Genomic DNA, 27,903 nt, shown 5'->3' with positions numbered 1-27,903 from the left:
ACTGAGTTAACACACTCTGGAAATGCCACAGAGCTTAAGCCCACTTTGCTTTTTACCTCCACCACCATTATAGCTAGTATGATTTTTCTGACACAAATATCATGCCTACTAAGTTTTCCCTTTGAGTACATGGTATCCAGCCCTTTGTAAAGCTTTTCCTGAGCACCCTGACTCATAGCTCCTTGCCTCCTTCTTCAAACTATATGAGCTTCTGCACATCAATTACTCTACTCTTCCATGGCTGTTTACTTATGATCGTCTATGTCCAGTTAGAGAAAAATTCCTTCCAGGCAGCACATCCCATTTTTGAATGAGGCAGCAGCAGCTGGCACTCTGTCTGAATGCAACAATATTGATTAAAGACTGATCTTGTAGGAGGTAAAGCAGCTGGCGGGCTCAGGCTGGATGGCTAATACTGCTATCATTGTTTTGTTGTTATTTTTGTTTTGTTTTTGTTTTGTTTTGTTTTAGCAGAAACTGATCACTTACATTTTCTAGGAAAACTGAAAAGTCCCCAAAGAAGGACGGCAACAACACCAATTATCAGGAACCAGAGGGACATCATTTTCTTTCCATCTGTACAAGGCAAACAGACAGGTCACTATTTACCAGAGAAAAACAACTAGCAAACAAAACCCACATAATCTCTGTGCCCTACTCTGCGCCCTATTTTCACAACTCAGCCGTTGATCTATTGGGGAAAAGGGAAATTGCACTCAGGTGTGACTTCATCTTCTATTAGAAGGAAGTACTTTGAATCTACCCGTGTCATTTCCAAGAGCTATGCGAAACATTCTCCAGCAAGGCTTGCAGAACTAAAAACCCAGTGCCTGCCTTTTCTGAGTTTGTTCGGCTTGGTTTTAAATGAAATGTCTCCTTTGGCAGGGAGAGTGGGGCGGATCTGATGGAGGAGAAATGTATCTTCTTCATTTTTCCTTTTAGTTTTGAGTCTTTGTTTTGTTGATGATGACCGCTTTCGTTTCCACACCCTCTAATACACAGGCTAAGCAAACACCAGTCTTAGGCTGCAAACAAACCTTGTCATTCCCTTACCAAATGGTATCCTGCGTCGGCCATGACTGGGCGCTTGGTTTGTCTGGGATTCTCTGTGTGTATTTTCGGTGATCATAGAAATGGCTCTCTAGTGACTACAGAAGCTGAGAAAATTCTTAGGATGAAAGGAGAACTGACAAATATATCCGTTGCTTTCAAACGTCTGGACTCTGAGGGCTGAGTTTCTCTGGGATCAGGGCCAGACCAAGACCGGTAGGCGGATGAGATGGCACCCCTCCAGCATGATGATTCAGCATGAAGGCCGCACTTGTATTTGATGGGCTAAAAGACATCTCACTGGCAGTGTCCTCGCTCCTCTGCTGTGAGTAACGGCAGCGGGACACGCCCCAACGGTGTCCTGCAGACAGCCCCGGATTGGCTGGCGGTCACCATGGGGAAGCCTGATTGGCACCCTCTCTCCCTTCTGTTAGCCAGTCAAAGCTGATCACAGCTTTCCAGTCCTGGGTCTGTGTATAGTCTTCCCTAAATCACAAATCTGATAACACTGTGTAATGTCGGAGGTATTTGGACTAATTATAAATCTCACTTATTCTCCTTTAGTCTTTTAGCCCTGCCCCCATTTTTGTTTTGTTTTTAATCTCTCCCTCTATTTCCAACTGTCCCGTGAATCGCATAGAGAAATTTGACAAAGTAAACACAGGCGCTATCCTCCGCACAGAAGCAAAGAATAATAGATTCCTGCAGAAGCTGGAATCTCACCAAAAGATTTCAGTAATCGAGGGGAATTATAACTTTTGTTGACTTTTAGTCCCCCCCCCCAAACACTGAAACTATTTTTCATAAGTGCACTGGGGGCATTTAAAGACAAGTACAGGGTATATATTAAACCCACTGTAACTCAAACATTAGGAACATCGAGACCGCCTGTGTTTTGTACGTGGTGGCTCACATCTGTAATCCTATAGAAGACTGTTAGCTGTCTACATTTGCTTTTCTGCTGCCGTGATAAAACACTCTGACCAAAAACCTTCTCGGGGGAGGGAAAGGTTTATCCTACTCACACTTTCAGGCCGCTGGTCCATTATTAAGGGAAGTCTGGGCAGGAAATCAGGCAGGATTCTGGAGGCAGGAACTATAGAGGACTGTTCCTTCCTAGCTAACTCTTGGCTGGTTTACAGGCTCACATTCACCTGGCTTTCTTATACAGCTCCTGTTCCCCTTGCCTACTGAAGATGTGATTCCCAGTGGGATGTGTTCCTCCACCTCAGTCATTAAGACACTCTCTCCTTGACATGGTCCTAGAGTTCTGCTCTGGGCAATCCCTCACTTGAGACCCCATCAGATGACTATACGATGTGTTAAGATGACAACTGAGGCTACCTGGAGTTGTAGGTGATGACATTCTAAGAATGAAAGTTCATAGGACTCTAAAAGCTAAATGACAACTGTGAGGAAGACAGTGATAAGAGTGTGTAAGTTGCAGCTCTGAAGGGACAGGCTACAGCTCTGCTTAGCTGCTGAGAAGGTTCCCCCACGCGAGTGTTCTGCTCAGGCAGGGGAGTACTTCCCCAGCTTAGAGCTTTGCTTTGAGAGAGGTAACCTCTCACCCCAGAGCCAAGGAATACCACAAAGCCACACCCCACAACAAACTTCACACAAGAGATTTATTGGAAAGGGAAAACCCAGGAAGTTGGCTGCCTCTTCTGCTCTTGTGAGGAAGCAGCAGGGAACTGAACAGAAGGTAGTGGTGGGGAAACAGAAATTTCCAGAGTTATTAAAGATATTTTTTATAAAACAATGTTTGTCTCTTAGTTTATTTCTTAAACTGGCTATCACACAAATAATTGAGACTCTATTATATTTGTTTAGTAATGAGCTTCACAGCACAAGAACAGTGTTTAACCCTCTAAACTAATTCGGCTTCTCCCAGAGTATATCCCAGATATATTTGCACCTTGTAGCTTTCCTGCTCCAGCTCCTCTCCTGATGTTTCTAGGACCTCTTCCAAGGCTTAATCCCTCACTTCCTCCTCTAAATCTTCCTCCTCTGGATGGCAGAAAGTCCAGCCCTATTCTCTCCCTTGCTCTGCGACTGGCTGTAGGATCCTTTACTGTCATATCAGAAAGCAATTGAGGAGCAGTGCTTACACAACACCGAGACACCAAATTTTCAGAATAAGGATTGCCACCAGATCTGGGGGTGGGGGTACAAAAATCAGCATTTGAATTACACAATAATCTTATGCCTACACAAGTTAAAAAAATTCCTTGTTGGAAAAGGGGGAAAATAAAATAAAAATAAAAATAAAAATATATTTCAGTGTCACAAACAACTTTTAAAAATAAAGTGATGTTTTCTATAGATTTTTGCTCATTTATCCAATAAAGGGATGTTTTGTGATTAAACATATATATTATTTTAAGCCTTTATGTCATTCATCTCCTATGCCATAATCATTTCATTTGGCTTATGTTTTACTACAATCAGATCTTGAAATTACTTTGGAATGAATCTTTAAATGTTTTATACACAAGGTAGAGATAGCTTGTTGTTGATAGATACACTGTATGAGATCCATTTTATAATCCCATTTCCTGGAGGTGCAGTAACTAAATGTATGTGATATAATATTCTAACAGGGTCTGCAATAGCTTGTGACAATGATTGGAACTTGGCCTGGAGTAAACTTAAGTGCCTGGGGACATCCTCTTAATTGTCCCCACATCTGAGTACCATTTCACAGTTGGTGGCACATTTGTTCCCATCACATTTCTAGTTTTGTTGTTATTGTTGTTTGCTTTGGTTTTGTTTTTGGGTTCTGTTGGGTTTTTTTGCCTTTTGAAAAGGCAGAGATGATTACAGCTTCACCAAGTGTTTTTTGTATAAAGAACACACATGTTCATGTTGCTATGGCATTGTTAGTTCATCCAACACTGTGGTTTAGATTGTGAATGCCTCTGAAAGGTTTGTGTGTTGAAGCCTTAAGTCCTCAGGGTGGCATGAGTGACAGGCAGTGGGACGCATGAGACAAGCCCTTAGCAGGCAGAGAGACAGTATCCAAATTAACAAAATCAAAAATGAAAAAGGGAGACAGAACAACAGAAACTGAAGAAATTCAGTATATCATTAGGTCTTAATTCAAAAGCTTGTTTTCCACAAAATTGGAAAATCTAAAGGAAAGGAACAATTTCTTGGTAGACTTAACTTACCAGAGTTAAATCAAGATCAGAAATCTATTTCTAAGGAAATTGAAGCAGTCATCAAAAGTCTCCCAAGCCCCCCCCCAAAAAAAAGCCCAGGGTCAGATATTTTAAGGCAGAATTCTATCAAACTTTCAAAGAAAAGCTAATAGCATATCAGTACTTCTCAAACTATATCACAAATTGGAAATGGAAGGAATATTGCCAAATTCATTATATGAAGCCACAGTCACCATGACAGCACACAAAAACGCAACAATGAAATCAAATTTCAGACCAAGATCCCTTATGAACATTGATGCGATAGTACTAGATAAAATTCATGCCAACTGAATCCATGGACACACCAAATACATCATCTACTATGATCAAGTAGGCTTCATACTAGGGATGCAGGGATGGTTCAACATATGAAAATCCATCAATGTAATCCACCATATAAACAACCTGAAAGAAGATCACATGATCATCTTATTAGATGCAGAAAAAGCCTTTGACAAAATCCAACTCCTCTTCATGAAAAAAAAATCTTGGAGAGATCAGGGATACAAGGCATATACCTAAACGTAATAAATGCTATATACAGCAAGCTGATAGGCAACATCTAACTAAATGAAGAGAAACTCAAAGCAATTTTACCAAAATCAGGGACAATACAAGGCTGTCCATTTTCTCCACATCTCTTCAATATAGTACTTGAAGCCCTAGCCACAGCAATAAGACAATTAAAGGAGATCAAGGGGATATAAATTTGCAAGCAAGAAGTCAAAGTATCACTGTTCAGAGATGATGTTATAGTGTACTTTAGTGACCCCAAAATTCTACCAGAGAACTCTTACAGCTGATAAACACCTTCAGCTAAGTGGCTGGATACAAAATTAAAAGAAAAATCAGTAGCCATCTTGTATAAAATAAGGGCCATCTTGTATAAAAACCGCAACTGGGATAAGAAAGAAACAACACCCTTCAAAATAACTGCAAATAATATAAAGTTTATTGGTGTAACTCTAACAAAGCAAGTCAACATCTTATATGACAAGAACTTCAAGTCTCTGAAGAAAGAAATTGAAGAAGGTAATGGAAGATGGAAAGATTTCCCATGCTCATGGATTGGCGGGATTAACATAGTAAACATGGTCATGTTACCAAAGCAATCTACATATTCAATACAATTTGCATCAAAATAACCGCATGATTATTTACAGGCCTTGAAAGAACCATTCTCAACTTCATATGGAAGAACAAACAAACAAGCAAGCAAACAACAACAACAACAACAACAAAAAACAGAATAGCTAAAACAATCTTATACAATATAAGAACTTCTGGAGGTATCTTCATCCCTCATTTCAAGCTGTACTACAGAGCAACAGTAATAAAAACTGTATGGTACTGGCATAGAAACAGACTGATCGATCAATGGAATCAATCTGAAAACCAAGAAATAATCCTACATGCCTACAGACGCTTGATTTTTGACAAAGAAGCCAAAAAACATACATGGAAAAAAGAAACCATCTTCAACAACAGGAAAGATCTTCACCAACCTTATATCTTACAAAGGGATAATATCCAAAATACATAAAGAATTCAAGAAATTAAACACCACCAAACTCAATTAAAATAACCCAATTAAAAATGAGGTATGGGTCTAAATAGAAAAATCTCAACAGAGGAATCTCAAACACCAAGAAGCACTTAAAGAAGTGTTCAATGTCTTTATTCATCAGGGAAATGCAAATTAAAATGACTCTGAGATTTTGTCTTATGCCCATCAGAATAGCTAAGATAAAAAACACAAGTGATAACACATTCTGACAAGGGTTTGGAGAAAGGAGAACACTCCTCCATTGTTGGTGGGAGGACAAACTTATACAACTGCTCTGGAAATCAAGCTGGTGCTTCCTCAGGATATTAGGAACAGCTCTACCTCAGGACTATACAACTCCTGGGCATATATACCCATCAGACAACAACAAGGACATTTACTCAACTACTTCCATAGCTGTTTTATTCATAATAGCCAGAAACTGGAACCAAGTCAGATGTCCCTCAAATTGGAATACCACTCAACTATTAAAAACCAGGAAACCATGGAATTTTCAGGCAAATGGATGGAACCAGAAAATATCACCCTGAGTGAGGTAACCCACACCCAGAAAGACACACATGTAAGTACTCACTTATATGTGTATTTTAGCCATATAGGACAGGATAACCACACTATAATTCACAGACCCAAAGAAGCTAAGTAACAAGGAGGACCCAAGGGAGGATGCTTAAATTGCACTCAGAAGTCAAAATAGAATAGACAGCAGAAGTGGTCAAGGAGAGGGAACATGATAAAAGAGGGAGCATGAAGAAAAATCAGAGTCGATATCAGACCTGGTGAGAGTGGAGGCAGGAGGACAGAGAGGGAAAAAAACTGTGGGCAGGGGCTTCTCTGTGACAAACTGGAGACCTATGACAGGGTAGGATCCAGGGAGAAAATGAGGGTGACTTTAGCTGAGACTCCTGGTAGTGGGGGTCATGAAGACTGAAGAGGCCACCCTCTAACTAGACAGGAATCCTAGTGGAAGGAAGGGAACAGGAACACATCCACAAAAACTTTAACTCCAAACTTATCCTGCCTTCCAGATGTTCAGGAACAAAAATAAAGCAGAGATTGAGGAAATGTCCAATAAATGCTGATCCAACCTAAGACCCACCAATGGGAGACAGCCAACCCCTGACACTATTGCTAATACTCTGCGACATTTGCAGATGGGAGCTAGCATAGCTGCCCTCTGACTGGCTCCACACAGCAACTGACAGAAACACATGCAGAGACCCACATCCATACATTGGGTTGAGTGCAGGTAGTCTTGGCGAAGAGTAAGAGGATAGAAGACTCAGAGGGGATGGGAGCACCACAAGAAGACCAACAAAGACAACTAACCAGGGCCCAGGGGATCCTGTGGAGGCTGAGGCTCCAACCAAGGACCATACATAGGCTGGGCCTAAGCCCCTTACACAGATGTAGCCAACGAGCAACTCAGTCCTCCTATGGATGCTCTAGTAAGGCGAATGGGGCCTTACTCTGATATAGATTCTACTGCCTGCTTTTTGATCATTTTCCTCTGGGGGGTCTACTTCGCCATGCCACAGGAGAAGAGGATGGCCTCAGTCCTGATGCAACTTGATATTCTGGGGTGGGTAGGGTAGGGCTCCCATTCTCTGAAGAGTAGGGGAAGGGGGCTAGGGGAAACAGGCACTGGGAAGAGAGGAGGGAGGAGGCCATGACCAGGATGTAAAGTGGATAATTAATAAAAATACAAACTGCCAACCTACTTAACATGATTTACATGTGTCAATATCAGTAAAAAAAAAAAAAACTCAAAGAAATATTAGGAGAAGGTATTTAAAGAATAGATCTGCCCTCTGAAGCTGCTCAGGCTCTTATTCATGGTCTCAAACCATGGAAACATTTAGTTTCCCTGAACAACAAAAGAAGTGTTTATGAGCCAGGATCACTGAACCATACTGGGAGTTTTCCTGCTTACAGCAGAATCTGTGTTTGATGGCTCTGTATATAGCTCTACAGGCCAGGGAACCCGAAGCCAGACTTTTCTTTTCACAGGAAGGGCTCAATCCACACAAAGTGCTTCAACAAGCCATTGAAAACTGGAAGGAAGTTAGTATCAGCGCGACCCAGGTTAGGTCTTAAATTGTTCACTCGGTAATACCAGTTTTGAGCTCATACATTTACCAGCTACACAAGTAGTGGTGGTAGCATTTCATTTTTTAAATTTACTTACTTACTTATTGGGAATATGGTTTGGGACGATGCCTCTTTATGTAGCCACGGCTGCCCTGAACCCAACTATGTGGACCTGTCTAGCCTGGAACTCACAGACATTACTTGCCTCTGCCTCTCTAGTGCTGAGAGCAAAGCTCCTGTTAGTCCAACCAGAACCTTCGCAGTAGAGAGGAAACATGGTCCCTCCCTCATCTCTCACTCCTCGCATGTCCTCCTTGTGAATGTGCGGTCCAGACAAGTCAGTCTTTCGCTGTGGACCTTGACTGTTCTGTGCTCAGGGCAGCGGCGGCAGTCCACTGTGGGAACATTTGAGATCCGAAGCATTCCAAGTGTTTCCCTGCTGGAGAGTTTAATGTTGTGCTGCATCTGTGCTATGTAGTAGCAGCGAGTTGTGCAACTTGTATGATATTTATATCGTCCAAGCACAAGTTCAAAAATTACTTTGTATAGAAATGAGAAAAAGGAAGAAATATGAGGAAGGAAGATGTTTCCTCTTTCGACCCTTTTCTGTTCTTATCTGAGGTCACAGACTGACTGTGGCTCATGGGCACATACTTGAGAAACTGGCACAGCGGGGGTTTTTAAAAAAGAAATCCTAGCTTGTGAGGTTAGCTTCCACTTACAAGCAGAAGATTAAAGTTCTAGATAAATCCATTCAGCTGCCGTCCCTCTCACCTTCTTCAAAGTAAAATTTGTGGAGCTCTCTTTGAATATTCATCAATGTCTGAAGAAATTGTTGAAGAAATTGTTTATGCAAATCTCAAATTTGAGGACTCTGATAAGAAAGAAAAAACCCAGAAGTCTGACAAATGTGGGGGAAAAGGTAAGATTTTGAGCCATGCCTTAAATATTGTAATTATGCAGTGTGAATTTTTAATTAAGCCTTTCATTTGAACCCAAAGTAACATGGTGATTATGAAGATGCTTCTTTTCTTTAAGGCATAAATCACTGCCTTAGACGTGTATTTTACATTAATGTGATTGTTTTTTATATTAAACTCAGGTATGTGGGAAAGGGTGGTATTTCTAAATGCTGGTGTTTTATTGTAAAGCATGTGTGTGTGTGTGTGTGTGTATGTTCATTATATGAAACAATGACATTAGGGCTATATATTGTTCAGGAAAATAAAGCACTTGTATGTTCCTCTTTTTAGAGTTTTAAAAAGTAAAATGCTTTAAGAGTAGGAGAAAAAAAAAAGGAGGGCAGAACACTTTATGGGGTTTCTTTCCTCATTGCTCATGAAGTTTGCTCTGGTCCAGGTTTCCTTGTTTTATCCTAGCATTCAGATCTCTATTCTTGGCTTTACATTTAGTTTAAAGTTAATTTGTGTATGTGTGTGCATGCATTTAAATATGTGGGGGTGTGTGTGCATGTGTGCGTATGTGTGCATGTATGTATGTGTGCACATGCCACAGCGCATGTGTGGAGGCCTGAGGCCATCTTGAGGAGTCAGTCCTCTCCTTCCACTATGTGAATCACCAAGGATTTAGCTTAGGTTGTCAGGCTTGCACAGCAAATGCCTTGAGCCCCTGAGCTACCTCGTGGCCTCTTATCTCTGTTCTTTCACTGCCTTGCTGTTTTAATAATGTTGAACAGTCCCTTTTAAAGTTACCTTTTTTTTTTTTTTTTTTGCTAGATCACAGGGAGACGTTCTCTAACCTCAGCTACTTGGGATGAGGTAGGAGGATTGAAGGTTCAAGCCCTTCCTGGGCTGCAGAGTTAGTTCAAAGTCAATCCAGTCAGTTAGTGTAGTGAACCTGTCCGAAAAGAAGAAGGAAGAAGAGAGTTGAGGGTACAGCTCAGTGTTGGAGCTCATGGTCAGCATGCGTGAGGCTCGGCTCTCAGTACAGCATTACACAGCGTGGCACACTCAACCCAACACCCACCAATTCTAAGTGAAATTCCTTCACACTGTGCATTCTCTGGGATACATCTGTTTTCCCCTACTCATGGCTGAGCTGGCCTTGTTCTTCTGCTTGTCCTGACTTCTTGTTTGTGTTATTTCATGGAGCACTCCAGGGCTTGGTCCAGGACTCTTGCTCTTGTCTAAGTTTCAAATTCTTATCTATCTATCTATTTATCTATCTATCTATCTATCTACCATCTATCAATCAATCATTTAACAATTTGTTTCTTGTCACTTTAAAATGCATATAAATCACAACATAAACACACACCTTACCACTTTGTTTTATTAGCAGCCACAACAGTGTCTAGTATCTAAATGATACATATTTGATAATTTTTAAACGATTAAATACATACATAAATGAGAAAATAATTATGAAAAAGATAGCCTATGAGTTTTTATTTCAAACTTCAGATAAAGACTGGAACATTTATAGTATTTTCGTTAACAACAATTTTTCTTTTTTTAAAATATATTTTATTAATTTATTCATATTGCAATTTTTCAAAAATTTCTCACAGACCTAGGGGAGGGGAAAGGTTGAAAGAGGGAGGGAGGGGTGAACAGGAAGATGCAAGTAAGGAGATAACAATTGAGATGTAATCTCACTAAATTAGTTAAATTAAAAAAAGAAATCAAGTTTTATATTTTAAATGTAACGTGAGATTTTGCAACACTGTTATGCTATCATCGATTAGTATAAGACACATTTTAAGAACAGAGTAAGAATATTGGATTATTATTCTTGAATTACTTTCTTAAAACATTCTTTTCATAGGTCCATACATGGTGATAATTTAAATCATGTTACACCTTAACAATAATTCACAATATAAATCTTGTAACATTTTTAGGAAAAGGATCTAGTCTGTGACTCATTACTCAGAAAATAATAAAAGCATTCCATCAGCATGTTTTGCTAAGAAATCATAGGAAATATTGGGAAAGTTGTAATGAGGAATACAGATCCAGACTAAGTAAGACACAGAGATGGTGAGGGACACCAGGACACAGTCAAGAAGAGCCTGCATTGGTGTGCAGTAGCCCCACTTTTGGCTTTAGGGGGGTACATAAACAGCTGAAATTGCTTCATTTGTTAAACATCACCTCTACATTCCAAAAGGCTCCTCAGAAAGCTTCCCTAAGTCTCCAGAAACTTACTTACCCCAAATACATCCAAGGGCACAGTCTACTCTATTCACCATTTCCCTCCCTTAGTTTATCAGGCTCTTCCCCGCCCTCTCTCTCTCTCATTTCATTTGTCCTTCCTTCCTTCCTTCCTTCCTTCCTTCCTTCCTTCCTTCCTTCCTTCCTTCCTTCTTTCCTTTCTGTTTTACTTCTTTGTATCTCTTATCAGCCTAAGAGTTAATGTCTTTGCCTACGAGACTCATTTCTCCTTTAAAAGAACTTACTGAATATTTCTTATCCTTTTAAAAATCATTGCCTTGGTATCATTGGTAGGAAATTTAAGACATTTCATGTAAAACGAAAATCTGGTGTAGCATAGTCAAATACCTGAAACTAAGCCTGTGTCTTAGTTATGGTTTCCTATCTGATAATTCTTGGGGAAAAAATAGTCTGTGAGTTTTTAGCAAGATGAATAAAAGAAAAGAAGTGAGGGGGAGGATGAATTAAATAAGTGTATGAAATTTAGGCGGGAGCTATTTCTAAGACACTGTGGGTTTTTTTTTTTCCTTCTTTCTACAGTACCTTCTGCTCCTTCCCATTCTCAGCATAAAAGAGTCTTGACTCTGACTCTTCTATGCCTTCTGCTGTTTGCTGGACTGGGGGTCCTAGGCGGCGTCTGTACGTATCACCCCATCCTTTAAAAAGGAATTTTAAATTTATTTAAAATGTAGTTTCATAGGGTATCAGGGGGAGGTAATCCCCCTCAGGAACAGTCATAGGAGAGGGGAATAAGGGGAAAATGGGAGGGAGGGAAGAATGGGAGGATACAAGGGATGGATAACCATTGAGATGTAACAAGAATAAATTAATAAAGGTGAAAAAAATAAAATAAAATAAAATAAAATATAGTTTCACTATTCCTCCCTTTCCCCCATAATCCTTCTCATCCTCCTGCCTTCTCCCTCTCAAACTCGTAGCTTCTTAGTCTGTAATTATTATTATCATATAGATATGTACATAAATTTATAAATGCAGCCTGCTGGGTCTATTAGATGTTGTATTTATTTACATATTACATGTGTATGTATCTATATAGATATTTTCAGGCTGATTGGGGCTTTAGAACACCATGAGTTGTTGAACCAGTGCTTATTCTTGAAATAAGGCTTTATAATAATAAGCCTCAAAGAAGGCCTTAATCTGTGGGCAATAGACATACACTTGGTCTTGCCCATCACTCCTCTAGAGAAGCCTTTTCATGCCACTTTAATATGTCAATACTAAGAGAAAAACCTCACGAAATTTCCAAAGATGATAGGATAACTGAGAATTTATAAGTTTTAGTCACTACTATGTCTTCTCTACTTTTGTCTTAAAAAAAAAAAAACCTGGAGTTTATACAACTTTGGAAACAGAAATGATAAAATCAAGTCAACTACAAAGCATTAAGGAAGAACTTCAGGGAAATATTTCCCTACAGATGATGCATAATCTCATCAGTTCCAAGAAGATCGGGAATCTCTCCACCATGCTGCAGAACATAGCCACCCAGCTGTGCCGTGAGCTGTATGGAAAAGAACCAGGTAACCCAGTGTGCTCTCAAAGCCATTTCCCGGGCAGCAAATAAGCCTCGGAGCCCTTTAAGAACCACTTTCTTACAGGAGCCAATATTAAATGTGAAATTAAATGCATTTGGTAAATGAGTCATTGCTATTTCCCCAGTTAGAGAAAAAAAAAAAAACAGGAAAGCAGTAAAAACTACAGAGTGTCAACTTGCAAGTTCCGACAGTTACATAACGTGAAACACCTGTCATTACACAGAGTTTCTCTAATATGCAGTTTATTACCATTGTCCTGGGCACAGACCTCAAGAGGTGATGACCAGGGAAGGATGCCTCTTTGCAGTTGTCTTCATTCCTAAATTCCAGCTAGTGCTAGAGGAGTAAGAGGTCCTGGCAAAGAAATGAAGTCTCTGTGATGTAACAAACCAGGGAAATATGTGTTAGCTACAAGTGCTTTTCTAGATTTTGTGGCTAAACCATGTTCCTGTGCTTCTGAGATGCCTCTTCAATAATCCAGGAGCTGAAAGCCAGAGAGACACCTGCTGGGAAAGCCAGACTGATGTGGTTGTGTAAGCCTGGTTTTTATTGGATGGCACATTTGTTGTGATTTTTTTTTAGAGTCCTGAGTGAGATCTCTAATGATAGACAATATGTTGGAAGCTGGCCAGGTACTTGGACTTTTCTGTTTGTCTACATTTTATGTTAGGTTTCTAAGGTGATAGACAGGGATGTAGAGGGCTTATTTTCTTTCTTGTTGACACAAAGAGAAGAAACACTAAATCTGGTCAAGGCCACACGGACAGTAATCGAATAGTTTTCAGCCTGTAAAACTGTGTCTTTCTAGAGCACAAATGCAAACCTTGCCCAAAGGGTTCAGAATGGTACGAGAACAGCTGTTATTCTCAGCTTAGTGGGCTTGAAACATGGCAGAAGAGTGAAATGCTCTGCTCTGCTCGGAATGCCAGCCTGCTGAAGATTAAGAACAAGAACGTGCTGGTAAGTGTCCACGTCTCTGTTCCTTCCCGAAAGGAATCAGTTTCACAGCATAAAATATGGGGTAAAGAGGGGCATACTGGGAAGACATACAGTGACCCAGTCGTGAGTCAAGATTGTTTTCATTGCAAGTGGAGGGGACTGGGACTTCTGCGTTTGTCCCAAGGAAATCACAGCCAAGCTAAAACACACAAGGCTTTAACTTAAGTAGAATCTTAGAAGCTGCAAGATACATGGGTAGATCAGGAATGCCCAGAGTCTTCAGGTCTGCGTATTTCCAAGTTGATGGGTAGAAGCAGGGTTCAGTATGTGCCTTCCTAATAGTTATCCGAGGACAGGATGTGTGATGATCGAGGCTAAGGTTCATCACGCTTAAAAAAAAAACACATAGGAAGATATTGTTTATTGTCATTATATCTTTTATTGAGTAAACAAAAAAAATCTAGGTTAAGCAAGATAGAATGATATATGTGTAATTAAGTGGGCTGGGCTGATAAGAGAGCAAGCAAATGCAAAACAGAAATATTGCACAGAGTTATTAGGACCAATGGAAAGTGAGTTCGAGCATTTATTTGCTTATGTCTAAAATAAGTGGTTCCTCTTAGCCTTCTTAATGCTGTGACCCTTTAATACAGCTCCTCGTGTTGTGGCAACCCTCAACTATAAAATTATTTTTGTTGTTACGTCAATAGCTGTAATTGTACTATTGTAATAACCTCTAGTTATAAATATCTAAATATTTCCTATGGTCTTGGGTGAGCGCAGTGAAAGAGTCATTCAGCTCCCGGTGAGATAGGGACAAACAGGTTGAGAATCGCTAGTCTAAATAATGTCTTTGTATTTCACTCATTAGTCAATAGTTCTGGTCCTTCACGTTGTAATCCTTTATTAGTCTCTGGGTTTTGTTTGTTTTGTTTTGTTTTGTTTGTTTGTTTGTTTGTTTTGAGTCACTCAGTAGCCCTGGCTAACCTTAAGTCATACTAATCCTCCTGCCTCAGCCTTCTAAGTGCTGGAATTACCAGTGTGGCCTGCAGATACTAGATTGTAGTCATCATTCATTTTGAAGTAAAAATATAGCATCTCTGTGAGTTCGAGGCCAGCCTGGTCTACAAAGTGAGTCCAGGATGGCCAAGGCTACACAGAGAAACCCTGTCCCGAAAAAACAAAACAAAAACAAAAACAAAAACAAAACAAAACAAAAATATATAGCCTCTTAATGGCTCAGCTTCTCTACCATAAGAAACATGGCATCTTTTATAGGATAGAAGAATAAAATTGATTATTCTGTCTCACAGACCTTTCTCAAATGACCATTCATAATTAGTTACTTAAAAGACACATCTGGCTTAACATGAAATAGAAAACACCCCTTCTTTCTCTCCTCCCGGTCTCACTTGCCCTCCCTCTTCTCCAATCTCTCCTCCTCTGTTGCTCAGAAAAGAGGATTCCTCTACCTACCCACCCCAGTTCATCGAGTCCCACCTGGACTGGGCACATCCTCTTCCCCTATGGCCTGTTGAGGCAGCCCCACCAGGAGTGGGGGAGTGATAAAAAATCAGGCAAGCAAGTCCATGTCAGAGACAACCCTTGCTCCCCTTACTAGGGGGCCCACATAAAGCCTGAGCTGCCCATCTGCTGCCTCTATTTAGGGAACCTAGGTCCAGTCTATGTGTGGTCCTTGGTTGGTGCTTTAGTCTCCACAAGCACCTCTGGCCCTGGTTAGTTGGCTCTGTTGGTCTTCTTGTGGAGCTTTCATCATTTCCAGATCCTTCTAACCTTTCCCCCACTTTTCCCACAAGACTCCCTATGCTTCCCAGTGCCCAATGTTTTTGTCTATGAGTCTTGATATCTGTTTGGATCCGGTGCTGGATGTAACCTCTCAGAGGAGCTATGCTAGGCTCCTGTCTGTGAGTAGAACAGTGTATTGTAATGTTAGTGTCAAGGGTTGATGCTCTCCCATGGGCTGGATCTCAGGGTAGGGCAGGGATTGCTTGGACATTGCCTCAATCTCTGCTCTATCTTTATCCGTGCACTTCTTGTAAGCAGGGTACATCTCAGGTTGAAGTTTTTGTGGGTGGGTTGGTGTTCTCTCTCCAGCAGGAGTTCTGTCTAGTTAGAGGGTGTCCTCTTCAGTCTGTATGACCCCTGCTACTAGGAATCTCAGCTAGAGTCACCCCCATGTCCTCCCAGATGCCTGCCTTGTCCTATATGTCTAGCTTGTCACAGAGAGGCCTCTGCCCATGGTTTCTCTTCTTTCTGCAGGATGGTCATGTAAAGTAAAGTAAGTAAACAAACAAACAAACAAACAAACATTTTAAAATATCTTATTAAATTATTTGTTTTACATCTCAATTGTTAGCCCATCCCCTGTATCCTCCCATTCCTCCCTCCCTCCCGCTTTCCCTCTACTCCCCTCCCCTACGTCTGTGACTGAGGGGGACCTCCTCCCTCAAACAAATATTTTTAAAAAGGTAAAACGAGGAAAGGAGAAGACTGGGAAAGAATAAAGCTGCTGCTGCTTCTCCTCCCACAGGGGAGTGATATGCTGGGATTCTTGGTTTATTATTTTATCTCCCTGGAAAAGTGTGGTTATTATGCCTTATCCTGACCCAGCGGGCCACAATAAGGCAGTTTCTAGTCTCTCATCTCATCCAGATTTCTTAACTCTTAACATTTTTTTTTGTTTGCATCAATTAAGTTTGTTCTCTGAAGATTTTATACATGAATATAGTGTGTTTTTGGCTAATCTTCCACCACCCGCTTTTATTTCCCTTCCGCCTCTGTTCCATTTTTCCTTTTAAAAAATCTACTTTTTATATTCAGTTCTTGTTTTTGTTCCAGAGAGTAAAACTGAATATAAAAAGTAGATTTTTTTAAAAGCACTGGCTGCTCTTTCAGAGGTCCTGAGTTCAAGTCTCAGCAACCATGTGGCAGCTCAGGACCATCTGCAATGGGATCTGGTTCCTTTTCTGGTGTAGGTGAAGACCTATCACTCATATACATAAAAAAATAAACAAACAATTATTTTAAAAAGAAAGGAAATGTGAACAACCAGAAGGGATGTGAGCTTCTCAGGGGAGAAACTCATCCCTGGGACTGCTTGCTTATCTTGTGAGAATTTTTACGTTTTGAAACGACCAGGGTCAGCCATGGTCCTGAGCAGCTTGGGGTGGTGTTGGTTTTATTGTTTGAACCTTTGCAGGATATTCTGCTGTACCACAGTTCTGTGATTGCATCACCCTCCAGAAACCCAGTATCCGCACAGCAGGCCCTGCTTTCTCCCTGCTAGGCAGGAAATTATGCTGTAAAAAACGCTGAACTCTTTTTTATTATTAATTTATTCTCTCCTATATTACAACCCGACCAAAATTTCTCCTCCCTGCTCTCCACCCTGTCCCTTCCAGGTCCTCACTCCTCCTCTGATTCCCTCCAGAAAATGACAGGGTTCCCAGGGATATAAACCAAACACGGCATATCAAGTTGCCAGAATACTAGGCATCTCTCCTCATATTAAGGCTGGATGAGGCAACCCAGTAGGAAGAAAATTGTCCCCAAAGCAGGCAAATGAGTAAAAGACAACCCCCTTCCCTGTTAGGAGTCCTACAAAAACACCAAGCTACACAACTGTAACATATGCAGACGGCCTAGGTTAGACTCATCCAGGCTCCGTGATTGCTGGTTGGGTCTCCATGTGACACAGTGAGCCCCCATGTGTCGCAGTTTGTTGATTCTGTGGGGTTTCTTGTGGTGCCCTTACCCTTTCTACTTCCTATAATCCTTTCTCCTCTTCCTCCACAGGACTCACTGTGTTATACCTAATGTTTGACTATGGATCTCTACACCTGTTTCCATCTGATGGATTTAGCCGCTCTGATGGTGATTATGCTAGGTGCCAGGCCAGTCTATGAGTATAGCAGAACATCATTAGAATCATTGCATTACTTTTTTTTTCTGTGCATATTTGGTACCATCTTAGGGCTCCGGGCCATCCAACCTCTGGTTTCTGGTCCTCCAGGCAGTTTCAGGGGTGGACTCTGTCTCAGAGGATGGGTCTCAATCTGGACCAGTCATTGGTTGGCCACTCCCATAAATTCTGTGTCATCTTTACCCCAGCATATCCTGCTGGAGGGACTAATTGTAGATTTTGTGGCAGAGTTGGTGCCCCAATCCCTCCACTGGGAATCACGCCTGGACACAGGGGATGGCCCATTCAGGTTCCATATCACTCATTACTAGAAGTCTTAGCTGGGATCACCCTAATAGATTCCTGTGACTTTCCATTTTCTAGGTTTCTACCATGCCCCAAAATTCCCCCATCAGTTCCACTTGTATCTCCCAGTACCCTTTCCATCCACCATCCCCTCCCACACGGATCCCACATATTCTCACCCCCACCTGCCACCAGGCCACACACAATATTTATTCTACTTCCTTTTCTGAGGTTGACTCATGCACCCCCTCAGCAAGCCCTCCTTACCTTAGCCTCTCTGGGTCTGGGGATGGAAGAATGATTAACATTTACTTTATAGCTAATATCCACTTATAAGTGAATACATTTGACATTTGTCTTTGTAGATCTAGGTTACCCTACCCAAGATGAAAATGATTTCTTCTAGTTCCATCCATTTGCCTGCAAATTTCATGGGGCCACTTTATTAAAAGCTAAGTAATACTCTACCTCATTTTTCTTTATCCATTCTTTGGTTGAGGGACATCTAGGTTGTTTCCGGTTTCTGGTTCTTATGAGTAAAGCTGCTGTGAACATATATAGGCATGTGCCATTGTTGTAGGATGGAGCATCCTTTGGGTATATGCCTAGGAGTGGTATAACTAGGTCTTGAGGTAAATAGATTACACATTTTCTGAAAAATTGCCAAACTTATTTCCAAATTGATTGTAGAAGTTTACACTCCCACTAGCAAAGGAGGAAAGTTCTCCTTGCTCCACATCTTCAACAATAAGAGTTGTCACTAGTGGGTTTGGTCTTTGCCGTCTGTTGGGTGTAAGATGGGATCTCAGACTCATTTCTCTTCTTTCTTTCTTTCTTTCTTTCTTTCTTTCTTTCTTTCTTTCTTTCTTTCTTTTTTCCAGACAGGGTTTCTCTGTGTAGCCTTGGCTGTCCTGGACTCACTTTGTAGACCAGGCTGGCCTTGAACTCACAGCAATCCGCCTGCCTCTGCCTCCCAAGTGCTGGGATTAAAGGCGTGCACCACCACGCCCGGCCTCAGACTCATTTCAATTTGCATTTCTCTGGTGACTAAGGATGTTGAACATTTTTCACCATTTGAGATTCCTCTACTTAGAATTCTCTGTTTAGATCTGTACCCCATTTTTAATTGTATTATTTGGTTTGTTGACATCTAGTTTCTTCATTTTATATATTTTGGAAATTAGCTCTCTTTCAGATGTATAGCTGCTGAAAATCTTTTCCCATTCTGTAGGCTACAATTTTGTTCTATTGATGGTGTCTTTTTTGCCTTACAGAAGCTTTTCATTTATTAATTATGGATCTTAGTGCTGAGCTATTGATGTTCTGTTCAGGAAGTTGCCTCTTGAAGCACTGAAATCTTAAGAACTTTCAATTTCTTCCTTCCTTCCTTCCTCCCTTTCTTCTTTGTTTCTATTTATTTACCCATTTTTATTTCTTCTTCTTTTATATGTTACCTCCTGACTGTAGTTTCTCTTCCCTCCCCTTTCCCTAATTTCTCCCCACATACTTCTCATTTCCCCCAGATCCACCTCCCCTCAGAAAAGAGCAGGCCTCCCAGAAACATTAATTAAATTCAGAATAGCACGCTACAATAGGACAGGACACATATTTTCATATCAAGGCTGGACAAGGGAACCCTTTTAAATGACATTGAAAGTGGTAATACTATTCCAAGCTATAATGACATAAACAGCTTATTAAACAGGCCATTACTGTTTCTGTAGGAATTTATAAAGTCCAAGAAGCAACGCAATTATTGGCTGGGGTTATCGCCTAGAAAAGATTACATAGATACTGAAATGGTGAATGAGAAAATGTTCCTCTCTGAAGAGTAAGTCTTTGTTCTTGTTGGATTTTTATGATTACACTTGAATGGAGATAAATGGAGAGGACAAGGTCCTCTGGATCTTGGAAGATTGCCTTCATAACCGGCTTCAGCAGACACCACATCTTTAAAGGCAACTTCCCCATTAGGCTTCTGTGATGTATTTGATTATGTAGAGAGTTACCACACATGTCTTGTCATTAGTTTGACAAATCTCTAACAACCTACAGTACCAAATTATTAAAACCGTTCTGTAATTATTGCTTACAGTTAAGACTGCAGAAGCCAAAATCATTCAATAGACACCATTAAGTACTTAATATTGTGCTATATTCTGGAATTCAAAGGTGAATGAAAGATTGACTTAGTTCTGAATTGGTTAACCTTAGGCTGCATGTATAAGTTTGTACTGGGAGTGTGGTGTGTGTGTGTGTGTGTGTGTGTGTGTGTGTGTGTGTGTGCTGTTATACTTTAGATGTTCCCCACTTTTTGTTTTTTGAGGAAGAAATTCTCACTGGCCTCCAACTCTCCAAGCAGTCTAGGCTGCCAGCAAGTCACAGTAAGATGCCTTGTCTATGTCTCTTCAACACTAGGATTATGAGCATATGCTACCATGCTCAGATTTTATCCCTGGGCTCTGGAGACCAAGCTCAAGTCCTTGTGCTTACTAGGGAAAGACTCAGCTGTTTAACTATCTCCACAGCTCTGAAGTAGAGATTGTTAAGTTCAGTGATTGAAGACACACTGTACAAGCATTACAGTGCAAAGAATAATATGAACTTCCACATAGGTTGCATACATGGCTATGTATGAATTTATAAGTGTATTTAGGAGGGTGTTTATAAATATGGTGCTATAACTGGATTTCTCCATTGTACCTGTTTTGCTTTCTAGTGAGAACAAATGAAGGCTTTATTTGCATCAACATGTGAAAATTCCATTTACATTTATAATCCTTGAAATTTAGGAAATAGAATATGAGACTAGAATCAGAACCTTTAGTCTCAGGCTGCTGGATATTGCTGCAGGCCCCACATCTATCAAAAGCAGCAGGAGAGGCTGTGCCCACAGAATCTATAACAGGGCGTCTGCGCCTTTGAACTAGAGTTACAGGCAGTTCTGAGCTGGGTGATGGGGACTGAATTTGACTTCTGTGCAGGAGCTGTGTGCACTTTAATCACTGAGCCATATCTCCATCCCTGTTACCATCACTTTGTGGCAAAGCTAGAGATTGTATCCAGAATCTTGTATAGGCTAGGCAAAAACACTGCCATCAAGCTGCACGCCAACTCCTTGACCACATGCTTGTTAGTTGAGGCCACATCAGATAGGAAGCCACCCAGGGCCACCCTGCTGAATGTCAACCATCCTGAGCTTAAGCACTGTGATTTCTGCATGCTCATCACTACATGTTGTACCACAAACACTGGCTTCTGTTTCACTTTCTTTTTCCCCTCAGCTAGTGGAGGAGTGTGGGTCAGAAAGACAATGCAATGATGGGACAGAATGCAAGTTAGTCCACGTTGAGCAGAGATGGACGGATGTCCTAAAGGACAGTGAAGGAGTACAGCTAACATCAGGGTGTGGATTAGGAGGGAAGACTAGTGTAGTCTTATCTTTATAAAATAGAATAAGCATGTGATAGAAATTATTGCACAGGGGAAGATAAAATACAAGGTAATAAGAACAGTAGATGGTTGACATTGTCAAACTGTCTTTAAATAATAAGTGTATCATCAGCACTCATGTGATGTGTGTATGTGTGTGCTATATGTGTTGTGTGTGTGTGGTACATATGTGTGTGTTTGAAATTTGTTTTTATTTTCATTGTTAATTTTTTCTGGAGGAGAGTGATGTGATGTTTACCTTGACATCACAGAACATCTATTTTTTCAAAAGTTGTTTTACTTTTTATTACATGTCTATGTGTATGCCTCTTTATATGAGTATTCATACATTATTTTAGGTAGACAAGGAGGCCAGAATCATTGTATACATCGAGCTGGAGTTATAGATGGCTGGGAGCTGGGAACTAAACTCAGGCCCCCTAGAATCTCCATCTTAACCACAGAGCCATTTCTCCAGCTCTCTGGAGATCCCATTCTTGAAAATGTAACTTGCTACATTCCTGCACAGCCTTTGGGGTAGACAAGCAAGCACATACGAGCAAAGTCTGGCCTCTCATTTGGAAAAGTTGAGATGACTCAGAAGCTCAGTATGTTTTTTACATACTGCTGGAAAGGAGCCACGTTCAGTAAGAACTACTGTCTATGAAGGGGAGAAGTCTTCAGGCCACAAAGAACCACAGGGAGAATGTTATGGTGAACATTTTCTGCACATATCATCAACATAGACCAGAGGAGCTCACGTCAATAACACCCTCCCCCTCACTCAGGGCTTCTCCTGAGAAGCTGAGATATTGCTAGGAGGTAATGCCATATGAGAGATGGTGCAAGACTTAAGGTTTTCTAATTTGGGGTTATTTTAGCTTTGGTCATTATGTAAAATGCACGCCGATGATAGTGCCCAAGCTGCGCTACTGGGTAAGTTAAGATAGAGACTTATTACATGGCATTATTTTAAATCACCTCAGCCATAGGAAAAATGGCTAAGTCTGGAAGCAAATGGTAGAAAATATTCTAGATATGGAGAGTCTAGAAAACAGGATTCCATATCACAAATATGCCCCAGTCATCAATTCAAATTAAACTAGACAATAGGCTACATAAACAATAAATGCCATTTTGAAAATTCTCTTTGGTGGCTGCAATAAAAATATAACTTGCCAAGTGTACTTATTTTTCTTTTATAGGTTTGAAAGAAGCACATATGACTTAAGTAAGATGTACTGTGGACATATAGATGGGATATATGTTTCTTATGCAAACTGCAATCAGAAGAAACGTATCATGTGTGAAGAGACAGCCAGCAAGGTGCAGGTGGAAAGTGTGCTGAGTCACCTTCCAGAGGGTGACATGTAGCTACTGTAGCTACTATCCTGCCATGGTGGTTTGAGTGACAATGGGCCCCATGGACTCATATATTTGAGTATTTGGTCCTTGGTTGGTGGAACTGTTTCAGAAGCACAGGAAGATGTGTGCCTTGTTGAAGGACTTGTGTCACTGGAGGCAGGCTTTGAGTGTTCAAAAGCCCATGCCATTACTGGTTAGTTCTGTTTCTGTCTCGTGTTTGAGGATTGCACTGTGAGCTATCAGCAACTGCTCAAAGCCATGTCTGTCTATCTGCCTGCCTGCGGTCATGCTCCCCACCTCAATGGTTATGGACTCTAACCTCCCAGAACCAGGATCCACAAATTAAATTCTTCCTTTTGTAAATTGCCTTGGTCATAGTGCTTTGTCACAGCCATTGAATAGTTGCTGCACATCTGTCACTCAGAGGAACTTTAGGCAGTGGGTATCTCCTACCTCATATAAACATAGTAACATCAATGTGACTACAGTTCTGCTCTCTCTTAATGCTTCTCTCTATATTTCTTTGCCTTATTTGCTGACTGTTAGGCTACTAAGTCATGGCTAATATCAATGTTTTTTCAGACTACAGCATGCTGAACACAAGATCATGCAGTCCATTTTTCTTCGTTTTCCAAAGATAGACTAGGCAAATTTCAACCTCAAAGAAAATTAAGTCTAGAAATATATGGAAAGAGTAATATGATATTGAAAAATGTTATTAAGATTTATTTATTAACATTTTCACAAAAAAAGATGTAAAGGAAACATAAAGTTTTCAATTGACTGTAGGGATCCATGTTTGGAGTGCTTAACAGAAGCAGGCCAGAGTACTTATGGTCTTGGCTTGCAAACCCTCACACAGCCTTGATAAGATACTTGTGTTGGCTAACTTCTTGGATAAGAAAGTTTATCATTAATTTCAGGTGAGGATGTGAACTTGATGTGCTTCTTTGGCCTTGAGATGAAAGAAGTCTGAGTATATAGATAACTAAAATAAATTGGTAGCTTTTATTTCTATTCCAAGAATCTTCTGGTTCACACGGATGAATACTGTATAAAAGCTCTGAGAAAAATAAACAGGAGGTTACAGTATTTACTGTTATTTTTCTTTTTTCTTTTTCTTTTTTTTTTTTGCCTCTTTTGCTGTATCTTTTCTATCTTTTTTATTTCTCCATCCTCACACCCCCATATCCAGATACTGGTCAATATTGTCCAAAGCAGGCTCTGGAAATTGATGTAGCAAAGCATTTGATGAATACTTAATTCCCTGTTATAATAAAGCTTAGGAAACTAAGAGCAGACTTCCCAAATATAATCAAGTTGTGACATGAAATAAACAGCAAACAAATAAGCAAAAATTCTGGTTTCAGTTAACACCAAAGTTTTAGTAAGAGAAAACATATTCTGGTTTTGAACAACGTAAGAATGAACTTTGTCAATTATTTCATCCATCAGCTTCCAATGTCTGTTAGAAATTTAGCAAAAAAAAAAAAAAGCAAGAGAAAAGCACATAAAATTTTGAAAGTTTGGAAAGGCTAAAATAAAACATTTTCTTTGTTGACAATATAACTATATACATAAGAACCAGGATAGTTTTTGAAGTGAGTATTATCAAAATTACTGGATAAAAATGTTCAGAACTCAAAGATATTTCTGCGTATTAACGATGAATAATTAGAAATAAACCTTGAAATGAAATCTCATTTTAACAGCTTCCTCAAACGTATGATATTAATAAAACTACTTAAAAAGTTAGCAAATATTTACTTATAAAAGGTATATACAATTTAATCCACTTTATTTCCTAGGAATTTCAATATCTGTAAGCAGACATCTGGTTACAGAGTTTCCTATTGAGACAAACAAGCGCGTCACTGAGAATATATTCCTGGCCAATTTGCCCTTTTTTTCCTCCTCCATGAGAGACTGGATGGAGAAGCATACTTTACATAGCCCCATGTAAGCCAGGGTCCGTCAAAGGACATTTTGCAAGGGCTCAAACCTATAACAATAACCAATTAAGGATGGTCCAAGAAAACAGATGCTAAGATGAGATTATGGGCCTGAAACTCCTGCTGCCCAATGGGTAATGAAAAATCTTTCACTGTATTAGAACAGAAAATACTGTGGATCTAGAGATTAACAGTATAATCATTTTTAAAAGACAAGCAAACCTTCACCAGTGGAGGGTGATGAAGTTGGCGAACCAGTGGAGTCAAGCATCTATCAGAGAGATGCATTGGGTGTTTGAGAAACATGGGTAGAATAAAAATGAGAAGGACAGAGAATTTGGGAAACTATTAGCAACCATCGTACCTGATCCTATATAAAAATAAGTGGAAGGACTATTCATGTGTAATCAGAATAGAGATAAAATTCCCCCAAAGGTGAGGGCTGCTATGATGTTGAGTGAAAAAGTTCATATGTCATTTAATGGAAAAGTGGAGAAAGGTACGAGTAATTCATGGGATTTAATAATGTGGAGGGTAGAACACCAGTGAATGGTAAAAAACTGACCCTGGACAAAGGTCAGAATCAGGCCAAAACTGGGAAGACAATGACTGAAGCATTTTTTGGTGACCCATCCTGGCCAGTGAGGCTAAGTGAACTGAGGGAAATGCCAAAGAGCTGTGAAAACACCAGGGGGCGCCACACATTTGGGTTCAAGCACAGCACAAGCAAATCACATCTCTTCTTTATTATTAAAGCAATCAAACCATAAGGTGACATTTACAGTTAGTTAAAGCAAAGTACAGTGAGAGAATACACTTGATGTTATTTATTATCGTCTTCGGTCATGTGAAGAGAAAGAATATTCTTCCTAGGCCTTTGCCTTTCCCACAGAAATAACGTGGCCTTGACAGGGAGTTCCCTTCATGTTCTTGACTTCAAGGGCACCCACCCACCTATCAGTTTCTGTAATTCTTTCCAGAGGGTTACCGTGTGGAAAGAACATTCTGTACTCTGCCCCATCTGAAGTTCACCACAAGTTCACAGCTTTCTTACACAGGGTCCCACGGTCTTTTGGCTTTTCTTAATGACCTCCAACATCTTGAGGCACAGAATTTTTTTTTGAGATTTCAGAAGAGAATTATTCCTTTCTGCTGATATGTAACACTATCTTTGCTTGAGGACATGGTTTGGGCTTTTCACTGTGAATCAACATGCATGTCCCACCCCCAAATCTTCACCAACCTAACTTCCCCACCACAAGTGAAATAACTAGATCACAGGCCTAGCCAATGTACCCCACAGAAAACAGAGAAAATTCACATGGGATCAGACCTGCAGAGAATGAAAGTGGGGAAAAATAAATTGACTATAAAGATGGTTGGCTTAGGTGCACTCTCTTGGGCTTTGATACTCCAGTAAGACATCTGGAAGTGGCACAAGTCGATAGCCATGTGCTGCATTGCTTACATAGCCTGATGCAACAAGATGTCTGACAAAAGCAATTTTAGGGAGGAAGGGTTGATTTTGGTTTATGTCTTGAGAGTGCAGTTCTTATGATGGGGGAAGTTAAAGCACCCTGTTTCTATTCAAACATGTGCCACAACACACCCTGAAGACAAGAGACATGTGTCAATCCAGCCTGAACTGGTTTGATCGCGTGCACATATAAAGGGCGGTGTGTCCTCTATGTGAATTTTCACAGTCCCTGCAGCGAGGCCCTGAGAAGTCATCGCATGAGTCTTTGAAGAAAAGCATAAGTTTCACTGGCGACTCTGGAAGTCACTAGCTTATGCAAATGAGTTCTCAGGCTTCCAAGTACATGATTGGAGGAGTGGTGTACACAAAGTCCATGCCAAGACTGGTCCTGTGTTGCTGAACTACTTTTTATGCTCTTCTGCCTCAACTTCTCCCTGAAAGACTTTTCTCTCTAATTCATTAGGGGGACTGGAAGGTTAAAAGTCAGTCTTCTTGGAAGTGCTTTGTGTTGAATAGGGTGTAGATATGAACAGGGCAGAATCAGTCTCTTTTATTCTGTCAGAGAAGTTATTATATTTCCTGGATCCCCATTGGACAGCATCCATTAAATTTCATAGCCTACTGGTCCACAACTATTGTTTCTGGCTATGGTCACACGACAAGGAAATTATAATAGTGGGAGCTTGAAGTAGCTCGTCACACTGCATCCATAGAAACACAGTGTTTGGGTTCATCTTGCTTTCTTGTCTTCATTCACCTCAGGACCCCAGCCCATGGTGTCTCCCACAGTTAAAACGGGTCCCCCTATACCAAGTCACCTAATCTAGAAGAATCTTCACAGGAATGCCCAGAGGTGGGTCTCCTAGGTGATTTTAGACCTTGTTGAACAGACAGATATTTATTACTATCAAGAGGAGTGAAATCCACAAGAGAGATATGCTTCCATCCAAAACAAAACAAAACAAAACGTTAGCCTTCAGGAAAAAAAAGAGAAGATAATAAAGTCTCAAAGATAAGAAAATATTGCAGAAGAGGGTCAGTGTACTGAAAACTCTGGGTCTTTCTTTAGCTCTGTCCAAAACTTACATGAGTCTCACTCTGTCTTACTCTTGGTTCATAATTACTTGGAGAAGTCTCTGGAGGTTATATGGTTGTCTTAAATTGTAAATCAAAAGCCTCGGGGTTCCAATGTTAGAGTTTGTTGTCTTGTGTCTAGAGAAGACAGGAGTTAAGAGCATGCACAGACTTTTATGTCCTTACACAAGCATTGAGAATAATAAAAGCTTTGCATTGGCTATTATTTTCTGCTAAGTTTTGCAAACTTTAGAAGAAACAAAAAAGTCAAGTTATTTATTTTCTCCACATGCATATTAGCGTTCTAGTACTGGTGTGTGTGTGTGTGTCCTTTGAAACTCATGAGACTATTGACACTTGATTCCAGGTGAAAACAATTTATAAGCATTTGCCACCGTGTACAGCGTTCTGTAAATGCACCTTACGACAGAGAAACAGAACCTTGGTCTTTTTAAGTCTAGACTTTTGAATCCACAAGTTTTGGATTCTGTTCTTAAACTAGTTCCCTAAAGCAAGTTTTAGTGCTAGCAGCTGCAAAACTGTGGCAGGAATGAGTGCTTTGGCAGAAGATCTGTCATGGAATAGAATCTGGAATGTCAACCAAAAAACCTTCACAAGGCTGGAGGAACCAGTTTTCTCCCTGGAGGATACTGCCCCCTGGTGGTGGTATGGAAGAACTTCCTCTTGGTGTCTTTTTAACCTTTGTTTTGTTTTGTTTTGTTTTGTTTTGTTTTTCGAGACAGGGTCTCTCTGTGTAGCCTTGGCTGTCCTGGACTCGTTTTGTAGA

At 40.4% G+C, this 27,903-nt stretch overlaps 2 protein-coding genes across 3 annotated transcripts in view; one reads left to right on the top strand and one right to left on the bottom strand.

The window, feature by feature from the left end:
• Positions 1-1,393, bottom strand: part of LOC311588761 (C-type lectin domain family 2 member F-like) — a 9,483-nt gene extending 8,090 nt beyond the window's left edge. Inside the window, exons 1-2 of the mRNA XM_084766694.1 lie at positions 1,054-1,393; positions 490-576 (exon numbers count right to left, since the gene is read on the bottom strand). Coding sequence (XP_084622820.1) covers positions 490-576; positions 1,054-1,129 — 163 coding nt within the window. The 5' untranslated portion in view covers positions 1,130-1,393. The remainder of the gene's footprint in view (positions 1-489; positions 577-1,053) is intronic.
• Positions 1,394-8,548: 7,155 nt separating this feature from the next.
• Positions 8,549-22,976, top strand: CLEC12A (C-type lectin domain family 12 member A). 2 transcript variants are annotated; one of them, XM_084765573.1, is made up of 6 exons: positions 8,549-8,836; positions 11,631-11,729; positions 12,446-12,634; positions 13,458-13,609; positions 19,541-19,647; positions 22,454-22,976. In XM_084765573.1, the coding sequence occupies exons 1-6, from the start codon at positions 8,734-8,736 to the stop codon at positions 22,620-22,622; spliced, it is 819 nt and encodes a 272-aa protein (XP_084621699.1). In that variant the 5' UTR covers positions 8,549-8,733; the 3' UTR covers positions 22,623-22,976. The 2 variants fall into 2 exon arrangements, with proteins under 2 accessions (XP_084621699.1, XP_084621700.1); XM_084765574.1 differs by lacking the exon at positions 8,549-8,836 and having other exon boundaries at positions 11,629-11,729; positions 12,532-12,634.
• Positions 22,977-27,903: the final 4,927 nt, after the last annotated feature.

This window comes from Acomys minous (assembly GCF_964271855.1).
Source record: "Acomys minous genome assembly, chromosome: 17".
Taxonomy (NCBI): Eukaryota; Metazoa; Chordata; class Mammalia; order Rodentia; family Muridae; genus Acomys; species Acomys minous.
This window is presented reverse-complemented; position numbering and strand designations above follow the sequence as displayed.